At 37.1% G+C, this 15,248-nt stretch overlaps 1 protein-coding gene across 1 annotated transcript in view; it reads left to right on the plus strand.

The window, feature by feature from the left end:
* Positions 1-15,248, plus strand: part of TFAP2D (transcription factor AP-2 delta) — a 44,855-nt gene that overhangs the window by 8,009 nt on the left and 21,598 nt on the right. The window contains exons 3-5 of the mRNA XM_026043599.1: positions 7,123-7,288; positions 8,705-8,823; positions 14,853-14,994. Coding sequence (XP_025899384.1) covers positions 7,123-7,288; positions 8,705-8,823; positions 14,853-14,994 — 427 coding nt within the window. The remainder of the gene's footprint in view (positions 1-7,122; positions 7,289-8,704; positions 8,824-14,852; positions 14,995-15,248) is intronic.

Genomic DNA, 15,248 nt, shown 5'->3' on the forward strand with positions numbered 1-15,248 from the left:
CACCATAAAGTCTTCCAATAAAATTCGGGGAAAGACGCTCCCCTTTCTAGTATCTTTTTTTTTTTTTTTTTTTTTTTTTTTTTTTTTTTTTTTTTAGGTACTCATAGTAGCTCCTCTCTTTTGAAAGGAATTCACTGACCGTTGGTTCTGTTCCTCAGTTTGAAATTTTAATTTGAGGACCCTAAACTTCTTCCTGATGAGTCAGTCATTAAGACCCTGGCCTCCTAGGACCTCCTTGCCTCTGGGCAAGGTTTTGCATCACTCTCCAGGACAGTTCTGGACACAGGTGGTAGGGAGGAAATAGAGGACGGGTACTCTGCTCCTTTCCCTGTTGTTTTGCCAAGGCTTCCAAAGGTGAGCAGGGTGCAAGGGTTACATCCACTCTCTTGTGATCAATTCCCTGYGGAGCACCAGGTCCCTTCTGACGGCCTCTCTTTCGTTCTTCTTCACTTTCCTTTTCCTCAGCTCTTCTGAGACCTGCAAGAGCCTCGGGACTCTGGTAATAGCCCATCCCTATGTTTGGGTCTTAATGCACTGTCATTAGCACTGTAGTCTTTTTTTATCCCCCCCCCCTTTTTTTTTTTTTTTTTCTTTTCTCTTCCAAGGACCAATTTAAATCGCATTAAAATCCTAAAGAGCTGCCTTAATTAATGGCTCTCACGCCTCCAGCTGAGATAATCTCCCGCGGACAAARGCCGCCGCCTCCTCACTCAGCTCGGACGGCAAGTTTCAGGTCTCCGTGATTATTAGGCTGGAGAAGGTGTCCGAGAAGCGGGGTTGCCTTGGGCTCTGCGAGGACATCTCCTGCTTGGAAAAGAGATATATCTTCCAAAACGGCCCTGGCAAGGGCGACACTTTTGGAAAAAAAAGTTTAGGAAAAAGATGTGAAGATGGCTTTTTTGGGGGGAAGTTCAGATTATTACTATTACTATTACTATTACTATTACTATTACTATTACTATTACTATTATTAATTCCGTGTCCGGAAAGCATAGCCTCGGATTTGTCCCGCCGGAGTGGAGATTTCACAGCCACGCACAGCACAGTGCGCCCCGCCAACCCCAACACGCATGCAAGACGAGCAGGGCACACGGCTGGAAATGGTCCTCAGCGGGAGCTGAGTGGGACTGAACGCAATGTGCCAGCTCGCTGCTCGCAAACACACCCAGCAGCGCCAAGTCACGCACACGCGCAAAGTGCGCGGCTCCCCCCGCKCCGGCAGCGCCTGCTTTGGATCCTGGGCAAAACCTCCAAGTCTCACCGCTCACAGCAGAACTACTAGCGGGGGGAAYTGGGATGCTCTGATAAGTCCTTAGGGTTTGTGCGTGTGGAAGAGAAATGATCTTTTCTTGGGTTCTACTCGTGGTTTGGTCCCTGTTCTTCACTCTGCAGAGGTGTGAGCTCCTCCACCCGTGCACTTTGGGGCACTGCTCCTGAGTGGATGATATTTCAGATCTTTATCTTCCTTCCTTCCTTCCTTCCTTCCTTCCTTCCTTTCTGGTCCACTCGTCAAAGCTGAGTTCCAAAAACAGATTCTAGTTTTTTATATTATTGTGTTTCCACCACAGCTCTTGGCTTCTCCCAGACTATATTTTGCATGACCTGAACTTAAACTCTTAGTTTTCTTAAATGCTCTGTGTGGTTAAGTGAGTGGTTAAAACCTGCTGATTTCTCATCATTCCCACTGAGTAGACATTCTTAAGTTATATGAGATGTTAAACCTGCCTTCTACTTTATATATTAAAAATATCCTATGGATATTAGTGTGCTTCTTTAGGGTGAATATTGTGCTGAAGTATGTTTTCTCAAAATTGTTCACAGTYGAGAAATGATCTGCTTTATGTGACTAGCTACTTGATACAAAGTTTTAAATCATAAGTGAAAAAACCAAAGGATGAGGTRAGGAGGGAGAGAAAGGGGAGAGGAAAAGCAATAATCTATATTTTTCCTACATGACGTAGGAAGTACATGAGTTTTAGAATTTTGAATATTTAGTTCCAGAGATTAATTACTGGTTATTTGTCATTAATCTGAAGATAAAGTAAATAGTTAATAGTCCTTTGGGAACTGAAAATTAGATGAAATAGGACTCATAAACCATATACAGTTAACTGATTGTCTAGATTTGCCATTTGCTAGAGATAGAAAAAAATGAAAATGGGCAGATTTTCACTGCTTCATTTTATAATATATTGTGACCTTGCCAGGATTTCAGAACAGAGCAGRAAATACAAGCTGTAGACACCTAATAACAGCACCTGTAGATATAAATAATGGACTAATAAAAAGCATAGTATGTTATTAATATTTTATATAAGATTAATCTCTAGGCAGTCAYGCATGCTTATGCTTAATAATGTACACAAAAACACACACATACATATCCTAGAAAATAAAACAAACAGCACTTCCTCAGCATTGTCAACAGTAAATTATGCTGTTTCCTTCAATAACTGCATTCTATTTATGGCTGAATATTTTGGAAAAAGATATCACCTCTCTTCAACAAATGCAAATTACCCATTATATTACAGCTGTTACTATTAACAAACAAGCAGTGACCTGGGAGAGTGTGGTTATGCGTATACCTACATAAAGTTCTACACATGCTTCAAAAAATTTTATATTTAATATCTAAACCTGATCCCATGATCTTGATGGAAATTTCTCTTAATTGTAATAAAGTAATAACATTACTTATTACGAAAAATGTAATATATATTTTTATCTACTTTGAGGAAGAATAGTGTGAGAATAGATATTTTGACAATAGGAAAATACACAAATATTTAATGATTGGGACATCGGTGGACTTACATTTCAGCAGATGCCCAAATGTATATCTTAGAGAATAAATAAGCTCTGGCCATCCTGTTGTTCTGCTCATCTATACAAGGGAAGCCCACAAACAAAACAGAATAATTCCCTTTTGCATCATGAGTTCTTGAGATTTTCACTATGTGGACAAGAGTGGAGCATGTTGCTGTTCCATAAGAGCATTGCCCTATTGTCCTTCTCACTGCTGTCATCTACCCAACTCTTCACCAGCGTGCACTCACTTTTCTTAGCATCGACTTGCGTTACTTGATCGGCAGATAGGAACAAGGAAAGGGAAATACTCTCTCAATACGTGTTGTGACTACCTTTTTCAGTATCAAGTAACTGTGGTGTGTTCAGAGCTTAGGAAAGGAAGCAATCGCTCAGTTCACACAAGGTGCACATAGTACTCAAGGCTGAGCCAGTCAGCCAGAGAGAAAAGAAACAGACCCCAAAAGAGTGCTAGCAAAAATGAACACAGTCTTTCCTTATTCCTCCCCCTCAAACCATTTGACAATAACCCCATCTCCCAGTTGAATTTATTGTAGCTGGAGTGATTCAGGATATGGCAGAATTGGGYCCAGGGTCTTCCACTCAGATGCAGTGTACTGTTCCTTCTGCACAAAGGGTCTCTCTTCTCCTCCTGTCCTTCTTCTTTCAAACAATTAAATTTGTTGAAATCAACACGAAGATGACAGATCAGAGGGTAAAATTCTGTCATGAAGAAAGAAGAAGTAATTGAATAAAGCTGGATAAAAGACAAGCCCTGAAGAAGGGTTTGTGTGCCTGAAAGCTTCTCTCTTTTTTTTTCTCTAAATCTATCAGTTGAAATATAAAAGATATTCCCTCTTCGTCTAAATCTTGTCTCACTTGTGCCCTTAGACTTTTGCAACTGTAACTATACAACTACCCCTGGATATAGTAATATCTAACACAGCATTTTATGACAACAGTTGATGTTGGATCAGATCACATAATCACTTTCTTGCATGAATAATCAGCTGTCCTAAAATGAGCCCCTTTAAAGTTCACAGGTCCATGTCAGGTGGGGTCTGGACCAGTAAATTGCAGAGGCAATCGGCTGGGCCATTGCACCAGTTATCTCAGCTTCCAGCTGCTCCGATCTTATTTTTCCTAGCTTCAAAGTAGCACCAATAACATAGATTAGGTAGCTATTGGCTGCAGTCTTCCTTCTTTATGTGCGCTGGTGGGGACATTACCTCATCATGGCTATATATGTGGCTGATTTTATAGGGTAATTAATTTGTATGTGTCCTGACACCAGAATCTAGCCTGTAAACCTTTCTGTAGATAGTGAAAGTTGCAAAGAGGAATAGRAATCTATGGGCTGAACTGTCAGACTTGAGAATGGCATTATCTCCATTTCCTTTTTGTGGACACTTTCTTTTGCTTCCTYAACAGTTTTATGTTAGTGTCCCTTCTTTCAAATTTCCTATTACCACAAGAGCAGCCCAGTGGTTGAACAGTGATTGACTTTTCTAACGTCATCTACAGTGTCATTGAATTGATGGGAAGGAAAAAACAGTCATTGTCTTTGCTGCTTAATATGATATAAAATATCTTGTATTCTCTCTGTTGAGCTACACTTTGTCACAACACATGGTTTCCTATTTCTACAAAGCCAGAATACATTAAAAAGTGCGYGTTTGGTAGGAAATATAACAGCTGACTATAACCAGCTCCAGTGTGGTTATAGCCATCCTTTCCACTTCCACCAGCCTCACCTTCCTTTATTGCTATTCCTTTTATATTTGTTTTTCATTCAATGTAAGGACCAGAATATCATCTYTCTTCTTTCCAAGGTGGTATTTGGGAGGAGGAAAGCCTTGTGTTGAAAGCTGCACACAGTTTGAGACAAGGACATAGCTTTGTCTGGAAAGCACGACACTGCTCTCTGTTGCTGTGTCAATGAATAATTAATACAGTGAAATAATTATATGCAACAGATTTTATGTTCTTGTAATTTGCAACTTATTCTCCATGTTTCTGGAAAGCAAATGACTTTGTCTTGTTTTTTAATTTTACATTTAACCCATACCTGGTTTATTTGGAATTGTTTGTCAAAATGTTAGTAAATATTTTAGGTTGTAATTAACCTTTTATTAAGTAGTAATAAGAAGTATTCCAGTAAATCTGGTTAGAAGAGGAGCAGCTGCAAGATAGCATATTTTTGGATTAAAGGAACAATTATTTATCTGATATAAATGGAGCACATACAGGCTTAACCTGGCATGGAGATAGGCTTTAATTCTACACTTCTTTCAGTACAGTCTCACTGATTATAAAGTTTACAAATTTGATGAAGTAAATAAATATGTACTCATTGCTACTGTTTTCTTGACATGTGTATATGTACATGTGTGTATATGTATTTGTGTATCATTGTGGCAAGAGATGCCAAGCAAACAAATCTACCCAGTGTTAACACTCTTCACAAATGCACCTTACAGACCAGAAGTTTGAAAATGTTGACTGAAAATATTTATAGTTTTCTGTGCAGCCTTGCTCAAATATGAAAAAAATCAAGTCTGTGGCAGCAGATTTCTGATTTTGAGCATCTCAGCTCATATATTGTAACATACACCTGGGCAAAAATTTGCGTACGTGACCTTCATCTGTATGCATTTTTTGGGTGCATAATTTGTCTTTGTATCCCATCAGAGAAATTGCCACTAACAACTTGTCTACATCGTAATTGAAAAAGTCCAAAAATACCTTGCTCTTCAGAGTAAGAATCTCACTCATCTGGGATTTATATCAAGATGTATTATTTTCTGGCTTTATTTTCAGTGCAAATGTTTAAACATACCTTTGAGAGCTGAAATATTTARAGAGAAATTGTTTGCTTTACACAAGCAAGCAGTAGTGTGCTTCATCCTTGAGTTATATCCCTCTCTCCGGTTAAGATAGAACATATATGGTCACCTTGATTTTAATTTTTTAATTTTAATTATGGAAGAAGATAGATGATACATTTTAGGGTCTATCCTAAAAGGAATTTCTAGTCCTATTCTACTTTAATCTACTCTACTCCTAACAATAATAAAGCTTTTCTTTTTGTAGTATAAAGGAAGCAGGGTGTTCATGGAAAAGAAAAAAAAATATTACTTTTAATAATACAATATTTTTCCTTTAAATGTAAATAAGGTGCACAAAGCCATTTTGCTGTAAGAAGGATTCTGTATCAACAACTTTACAGAAAAAAATCTGAATTCCTTCCAGTAGCAGACTAAATTATGTGATATACTACATCATTGTCATATGCAGTTCATTCTTTTTCTCATCTTTTCCCCAGGGAAGAATTGTGCATGAAGTTGTAAATTTGGGCTTTTTTTTCACTTTTTTTTTTTTTTTTTTTTTTTTAATTGTAGTCAGGCTGGTTAAAGCAGATCAAGAAAAAGTTCTTTGCACTTAGTGATAAAATATGTGCTGGTCCTGAAGAGGTTTTTTTTTTTTTTTTTTTTGTGAGGGATTGTCCTATCCCCTTAGATCAGCTCCAGAGAAAGTTTACTCTCTTGTTCTCTCCCAGATTAACTTTATGCATGTAGTTAAAAGCTGGATTTTGCCCAAGGGGTTATTGATCACAATCTTCATTGAAAGATTTAGTTATCATTCAGCAATTTGAGACTCAGGCCAAATAATTGCCACTTTCAAGAAATGAACAGTGTTAGAATTAATCTGAGATAAACTGACATAGCTCAATAGAGCTCAATCATTAACATCAGCAAGAAGAAATGACCTAGCTCTAGGAGCATATAAMAGTTCAAAGGTGAAAAAAACTGTTCTGGCTGCAAATCCCTGCAAAACCTACACCACACTTGAATCTTTATGATCTTAAATACTTCTTTGAGAGATGAAATGAGCATTTCTCATGGGTTAGATGTCTGATTTTTTTTTTCATGAACTATATATATCCTCTTTTTCAGTCACAAATGATCCTTGAATTCGATTAAATCATAGCATTTTGCCATACTGGATACAAGAAGCTTTTGGTGACATATGATTTTTACTGAATGTGAGATCAAAAGAGATAGCCCTAATAGTCTGTTATGACTATAAAATTTCTGTTATCTAATACTTCTTTTTTGACGAACTGAAATTTCAGTGCATTCATCTTTCTCAAAGGCTCTGGTGAAACATCAAAACAAAATAAAACAGCAATAACAACAAAACACACACAAAAAACCAACCCCAAGTACACACCAGAATTGTTCCTCATGATTGAATTTGTCAAAGTACGGAGTACAAGACTTCTCTCCCTCTAATACTTCATTTGTTTCGTAGGCGGTACCTGCGTTGTTAATCCTACTGACCTGTTCTGCTCTGTACCTGGTCGCTTATCTCTACTCAGCTCCACTTCTAAATACAAAGTGACCATTGCAGAGGTGAAGAGGCGTCTTTCACCACCAGAATGCCTCAATGCTTCTCTCTTAGGAGGTATTTTGAGAAGGTAAGTTGAAGGAAAGAATAAGAACTGCAAACATGTCATGTCATTCCTGTGATATTATTTTTCCCAAATATATCTTTTTCCTCTCACTTGGATGGGAAACCACAGACTGAGAAATCAGAAAGATGTAGATTGAGAGTCGAGTGTTTATAGGGGCATTTCAATTAAAAAGAACAAAATTAAATATAGCATTGTCATTTTCACAGGAAGTTTACACTTTTCAGGGAACTATTCCTTTTTAACTCAAAAAAAATTTAAATAATAAAATCAAACCAAACAAAGACAAGCTCTACTAAATCATGGTAAAACCCAAGACCCCTGTAAAACTGACTTTTGGCTGAGAAGCTATTTGAAAGCACAATGTTTTACAAGGTTTAGTCACAGTCCTTGACGAACCAACAAAGATAGCGGGGAGGTGCATAGCTGCCTTACTCTTCTAGACTTCTTTGAATGTGCTTTGAAAACAGGGAGCAGAAGACACTTAGTTCTCCTTGTTGTGAGACTCTAGAGGAGAAGGAAGTATTTGGGTATGCTTGCAGAGCAGACACAGAAAAAAGAGTGGCAGACCRCTCGTGTTAAAAGCAAAACACAAGGAAGCAACTCTGATTCAGCCAGGTATTTTTAAGTCCCAACGTCCCTGAGACTTCAGCTTAGATGGMACAAACTACTCACATGTCCTTTGCTCAAACCTAGCTGGAAACTCATAAGCTGTTTCACTGCTGTCGCTAAAGGCCACATTGATCCGCATACTGAAAGTCATTATACAGAACTTGCAATATTCTAACACAATAGGAGTCCAAGAGTTGTCTCAAGCCATCATGCAGAGGACTAGGTCCCCAAATGGTTTCAGGGGCATAAGTCGCATTTAACTGCCTATATAGGCATCAAACTCCAAAATCTATATCCTCAAAATTTTCACTCTGCTATTGCTTCACTTTGGAAATGCCTTCGTCAAGTCACATAATATTCACTTTAAATGCTCATACCAAAGATCTCATCAAAGCCATAATAAGTTATTAAGAATGCAAGGCCATGAGGATATATATTGGGACTGAGTTGACTTTGCTTTAAAATGTTAGAACAGTCTCTACAAGTTTTTCTCCAAGCCCAAATATTACTCTCCTAAATTATTCCTGGATGTKAGTCAAGAATTAACACAAATCATGAACTATTCACAGTCAGCAGCTTTGATGCAGCCATTCTGTTTTGAAAGGATGAGAGTGTAGATGTATAGAGTAGGGAGTTAGGAATTTAACTCCCAAAGACTTTCCACTGACATAATCAGAGCAGACATTACCCTATACATTTGCCAGTAAGGTGTATATCATTTCTAGTGCAATATAAATGGGAAAAACAAACAAGCAAACAAATAAAGCAGACTAAAGATGAGTTCCTTCTCTTACTCTTTTCTCATGACAGAGCAAAATCCAAGAATGGAGGACGCTGCTTGCGAGAAAAATTAGATAGACTGGGACTGAATTTGCCTGCAGGAAGACGAAAAGCAGCAAATGTCACACTTCTGACTTCTTTGGTAGAAGGTAGGGTTTATAATATTGCAATATAATGTAAGCTTAATTCAATTGTTTCCTTGTATACWGTATTTCTTGGGCACATTATCATAAATATCATAATATCTGGTTTATTCAAAGAGATGACTTGACTAACCTAAAGCCACAGACAAAACCACTGTCAAAATGGAAGTTCACTCTGAGATGTTTTGACTCAATTTGGTCATTCAATTTCCTTAGCATTAACCTGTGCTTTTTGTTCTGGGATCTGACTTGCAAATTGATGATCCAAGTGTTCTTGTAAGACAGATGAATATCTTATACTACTTTTTTTTTTTTTTTTTTTTTTAATTAATGAATTCTCTGGAACACATCCAGAAGTGTGATATTTTTCTCACAAAACAAGGCTTATTATTTGGACAACCCTTTCTCTGCTTCCCCTCATTTGAATGAAGTCTGTTTTCAGATAAACTCTAGACTGACCCAGAAGTTATTTTCATTTTATTTATTGTTTAAATATCATTCACCAACCGCCAGGTTCTTGGAGCAATCATTTTAGAGATGCATATTCAAATCTCTCAGGAGAAGCAAGAACCTTTACCTGAATCTTCTATTCTGTGTGAACCTACTAAGTACTTGTTCTGCTGTTTGGCTGTGATTAGCAGCCTTGGGAATTTCAGAACCCCCCTTCTTGATGTTGAGAGCACTCAGTCCATTCTAAAGGTCAGCACCATCTMGGACCATAATCTGAAAGGTCTATATAGATCTAGGTAAGTAGACTGAGGTCTTAGCATATATTACCACAGAATCACARAATTACAGAATAGTTGAGGCTTGAAGGAACCATTGGAGAAYCTCTAATAAGATACGGGTTGCTCAGGATCTTTTCCAATGCAGTTTTGAATATCTCCAAGAAAGGAGACTCTACAACACAGGAACAGAGCTGAACACACAACAGTAAAGTTGGTTCAGCATCAAAGAGGAGAAATTCAGGACCTCAGAGACTTGAGTTCTCTGAGCACACAGATCCCCTGAGCATACTGGGACTACTCTGAAATACAAATGTGTCCAAAGCACACCTGGCTGTAAAAAAGAGAKAGACCTAATGGAATTTCAATCTTAGAAAAGCTACCTGTCTCGAGGAGTAAAAGATGTCCCATTCCTTACAATCCTTCACAGGTCTTGAGTTTTAGCACAGAAGAATATGCAGAGCTATATGGATATATATACCCTTTCACTAAAATTTGTAGAGGGAGGAAGCTCTCTTTCAGTTACTGGCCTGAGATCGGCAACAAATAACTTCTGCTGTAAATCAGAAATAGGTTTTATTTTCCCCCACAGGGATGGAGCTGTATGTCTCCTTGTCCTTTGCTCAAAAYTAATAGCATATTTCAGGACGATATTATTGTCTTTGTTCCTTGACTGTATTACTGTAAGGCTTTCGAGCCAAGAGGCCTCCTAACGACATTTGCTTAGAAGACTGAGTTCACCTTGGTACAGCCCTTTTTGCCTACATAATCTAAACTAGAATTTTCAGAAAAGGAACCACYATGTCTGCTAGTCTTTACACAGAAATCAAGACAAAGCCCGTTTTTGGTTTAAATGAATAGCTGTTGGCACGAATTGGCAGTTTTAATTTAAATTTTTAAATGTATAAACTGTGTCCTCCCCTTGTACATGCAAATATTTTTTTTCCTGACATAGCCAAGTAGTACTATTTTGTCACAGAGATCTTTCAAAATAGACTGTCCCTCAGTGACTCCTGTTGTTGGAGGACGCAGAAGTACAAAGGCCCATCCTTATCTCAGTGGAAGAAGAGGTCACAAAAAAAAAAAAAAAAAAAAAAATCTTTTTTTTCCTTTTAATGTTAATACACAAGCTGACATAATCATTTATTTGACTTATTAAATTTCCATATCCTAGGTGACTGTGAGGACTTATACAAATCTAGGATTAGGTCATTCTTGATTTCCTTGACCAGCTTTACATTACTAGAGCTAATGAGGTCCTCACAGTCTTCAATGTATTGATGTTTTCCATATTTTAGTGAGGTAAAAAATGTATTTGACATTTGATTATTGCTTTAAGATAAGAAAAGGCAAAAATTAGTTATGTGGTGGTTAGATGTCTYGCCAGGGGTATCTTGAAAGTCCCTGCAATGACTAAGATTCTTCTTCCTCTAAATCGACTAAATCCACTAAGCCATTGGGAGTATTGCTAAGTTCAAAAGAGGGACTGTTGAGAATTGCCAGGCTGTGGTCTTCATGTGAAGATATTTACTTCATGAAAGTGGTCTTTSTTTTCTTGCTTTTGGCTGCTTGATGGTTAGTGTTTTTCTTATTCTTGCATCCTTAGTGTCTTTGGTGAGGACTTTTGGGATCCCGAGTAGGAATTATTTTCACAGATCAGTGAATCTGATCTGTGAATCTGATCTGATCTATATTTTTTTTTGTGTTGTTATTCACATAAATCAATGCATTGGGTCAAAACACAGACTGGGAGAAAGAAATTAGCGTTGCAGGATGATCTGCAATAGCATGGGACAGAATTTCGTGTAACCTGTAAGTGACGGATGCCCTCTAGTGCCCGGATTAGATGATGGGAAGGGTTACTCTTCTTCCCAGTTCTTAAAATAATAATAATAATAATAATAATAATAATAATAATAATAATAATAATAATAATAATAATAATAATAATATAATTTTACATATTATATATTATATATTATATATTATATATTATATATTATATATTGTATATTATAAATTATTATATAAATATATAATTATATATTTATAATTATATTTATATATTTATACATATATTATATATAATTATTATATATAAATTATATATAAATATATAATATATATAATATAATATATAATATATATATTATATATTATATTATATATTATTATTATTATTATTATTATTATTATTATTATTATTATTATTATTATTATTATTATTTAGCTAACAGTATAAAGTTTCTTCCATTAGTTACCGGCATTACCAGGGTTAATATTTACTGTTGTCCTAAACGAATCTAAAGTATCCCCAGCAGCAGTAAGAAAGAATGTGAGAAGATGGAAAACTCCTCTGTTTGGACATGTCACTACAAGGCTTGGACTGTGTAAATGTGATTGCAGATGCAGGTAAAAGCAATGACTGAATGAAATAAAAATATCAGATTTACTTATAAAAACAGAAAAGATCGCATGTAAAAACAATATATAATTTGTTTTCATGTCAAATCTAAATAAAGCAATATAATTGTTAGAATAAACTGTACTGATGATTTGGTGAACGATACTGTTGAGAAAATAGGTCAGTGGTTACTTTTGTTCACYCTGCTATCAACAGTCACACTTCACCCATTCCTCAGCTTTTGTTTTAGTATTATTCCTTCTCCCTTTTCCTCCTATGAATAGGAAGAAAAAAAAAAAAAAGAAAGATTTTTATTGCACTTCCCTCTTGTCCCTCCTCCTCCCAGAGGAGGTGAAGCAGAGTAGGAAGAGGTTCAGATGCCGAGTGGTCCCCTCCTGGGACAACGCTGCTGCCTTTGCTCCAGATAGGAGCATCTCTCACTCTTACTAGACCCAGGAGAGTCTCAGGCTGCTCCTTGTACCTGCTGGCAGAAGCCTGTCAAGGTACATGGTCTGGTCCCTCCACAGAGGCTTTCCAGAGCTGTCTCTGCCAATTCAGCCTCAGCAACTGTCCTTTTCAATCATGCAAAGTTCGCTGGTCAATTGTCAAGATAGGAAAAGCTGCACTGTCTATAGCACTAGATTTAAGGGGAAAGAGTCAATCACTCTCAGTACTCATCCTCCATCTCTAAAGGAGGAAAGAGCTGGGGATATTGCATGCAGGGGGAATTAGTTTTCTATTGGAAGGAAACAGCTGACTAAAAAACTTACAGAAAATTTTGGAGTATCTAACTTTAGTGTGACTCTTTTCCATGACATTAACAGCAGCAAGCTGGAGAAAGGTGAAATAAAAGAGGTCAGATGATTTCCATTTCCTACATTTCTGCTTTCTTCCCTAGAACACAAACTTTGTCAAAATTTTGATGCAGGTAAAGGAAGAACATCTTCTATGACATTTTCTACTGATTACTTCTCCTCACTAAACAGACTAAATTCTTACTCTGCAAAACACACATATTCACTAACAATTAATATGTATGGAGACATAACAAAATATTCTTAAATACACTGTCTTCATGTCCTAGTAGAAAATGATATATTTGTTCAACAATGAGGTATGATAAATGTTCTGAAGAGTATTTTCATCTCCAGATTTTTACTTTTATKTGGAATTTGTTTATATGATTTAGACTGCCTATTCCCTGTATCATAAAACCCTATGAATAAATACAATTATAGCTCAGACTAGGAATGTCATTTGACTGAAGAAATTGGGGAGGGGTCATACATACATGTATGTAGTATGTGTATATAGTGTATAGTGTAGAGATCTTAACATCTGTATCATACTTGCTTCTGTCATCACATGTCCAGGGACAATCAACAGGGAGAAATCAGTGCCTCTGGATTATTAGTAATTAAAAATCAGTCTAGGTTACCCAGAGAAAGGTTGAAGTCTTCATTTCTGGAAGTATTCCCTAGGTTTGAAAAAGCCCTAGGTAACTAACATTCGACAGAAGATTGAAACATGATTTCCAGAAGTCCCTTCTGACCTGAGCTCGTCCGTGATTCAGCTGATTCAGTTTTGCCTTTTACTTTACGTTCTTCAAGTGTCAGTTTCTCTCTATTCACTAGGTAGTCCTATGTCAAATCCCAATATTGACATTTAATTAGGTGAATCTCATGTTTAATTTGGTGAATCTCACTGAAGGTGTTCTCAAAGGGAGGTACTACAAGTCCTGCACATCTTCTAACTCACCATCTAGAGTATTTACCTAGTTCCCTAAAGTCCTGTCTCCAGCTCTCAATTTGGCTCTTGAATACATCTCTGAAAAAGATCCTAAAGCTATCTAAGACTTACCAGCAAGTCTCTGGCAGTCACTCATACAGACGTTGTTCTGCATACTCCTTAGGACAGCTGACCTGTTTCTGGTTTTTACATAGAGATGAGAGAATATTTCCATCCAGAAATGTGTTATTTCCCTTCAGATAAAGTTAGGTGCAATAAACAATCATAATTGAAGCAGCTATGTGTGATCAGATAAAACTCACAACAGAATTGTTGGAGTCAGAGAACACAGACCAGAGAATGTTCAGTTAATCCCCGAATAAATGTCTGGATTCCCCAAGTTCTCAGTAGAAATAAGCAAGTACTTCCAACGTACCTGACGACCACCATGGAGGTGGGTTATAAGGTCCAGGCTCTGTAACTGAGGCAATGAGTCCTTTGGGTTCTGTCCATGCTACAGAAGCCTTAGAAAGTGCAGTCAAGTCACATACTCCCATTTCCTTGATTTCCTTATATATAAAATAGGGTCTATGATTCATTGCCTTTTCTTTTGATCTGTATGGTCAATTTTGATTGCAAACTTTTTGGAAACAGGTGTGCTTCCTGTGCTCTGCATAGAGTTCTTCTCATCTTTAGAGTGTATCTACATAGCACCTGCTTAGTTAAATTAACTCCTGAGAAAAAAAGCTGACCTGATTTGTTTTATCCTCATAAAACTCTCTTGAAGGCTCTTCTTTCTTCATATAAAGGGAAGTGAGGCACTACATTTTTAATTTTGGCTCTTCAGGTTTATTGTCTTCTCCTGTAGGTTTTAAATACCAGTGAAGATCTAAACTTACAAAACTCGGCCAGTACACTGGTGGCATGGGAGAGAGTTAAACCCTAGTATTTTCTCATCACAGGAATACACTTTCTCTCTTCTAGCTGGCTAAGTCTGATGGCTAGGTAGAAGTAGACCAATTGGGATGACATCTGTACTGAGTTTGGGATGCATGACTACAAAACTGACTTGTTATTCTTCATTTTTAATTTTCTTTTCTTTTAATGACATAAGAAATTATATAGAAAAAAAAAAAAAAAACACTAAAAACTGACTGATCCATTTTGTTTGCCCACAGGGGAAGCATTGCATTTGGCCAGAGATTTCGGCTACACCTGTGAAACAGAGTTTCCTGCCAAGGCAGTAGGAGAGCACATTGCCAGACAGCACATGGAACAGAAAGAGCAGACAGCAAGGAAAAAGATGATCCTAGCAACAAAGTAAGAAGGGAAAAACAATGTTCAGCTAAAAAAGAAATCTGTCTGTCACTTTTTCGTTTTGAATCTGGGGACTGCGGGAGGAGTGAGTGGGAGTAAGGAGTTGGAATTATGATGACAGCTATCACAACAGTGCTTAGTGAAAACAAGTGAGAGTGCCTCTTTAGAGACACTGTAAAAGGAACTTTATTTACTGTAATAAGGTTTTAGTGGGTACACTGTAATGTATGAGGTTAAGCCAGCACATACATTCTCTC

The sequence above is a fragment of the Nothoprocta perdicaria genome, unplaced genomic scaffold (assembly GCF_003342845.1).
Source record: "Nothoprocta perdicaria isolate Ctin4 unplaced genomic scaffold, notPer1 scaffold_330, whole genome shotgun sequence".
Lineage (NCBI taxonomy): Eukaryota > Metazoa > Chordata > Aves > Tinamiformes > Tinamidae > Nothoprocta > Nothoprocta perdicaria.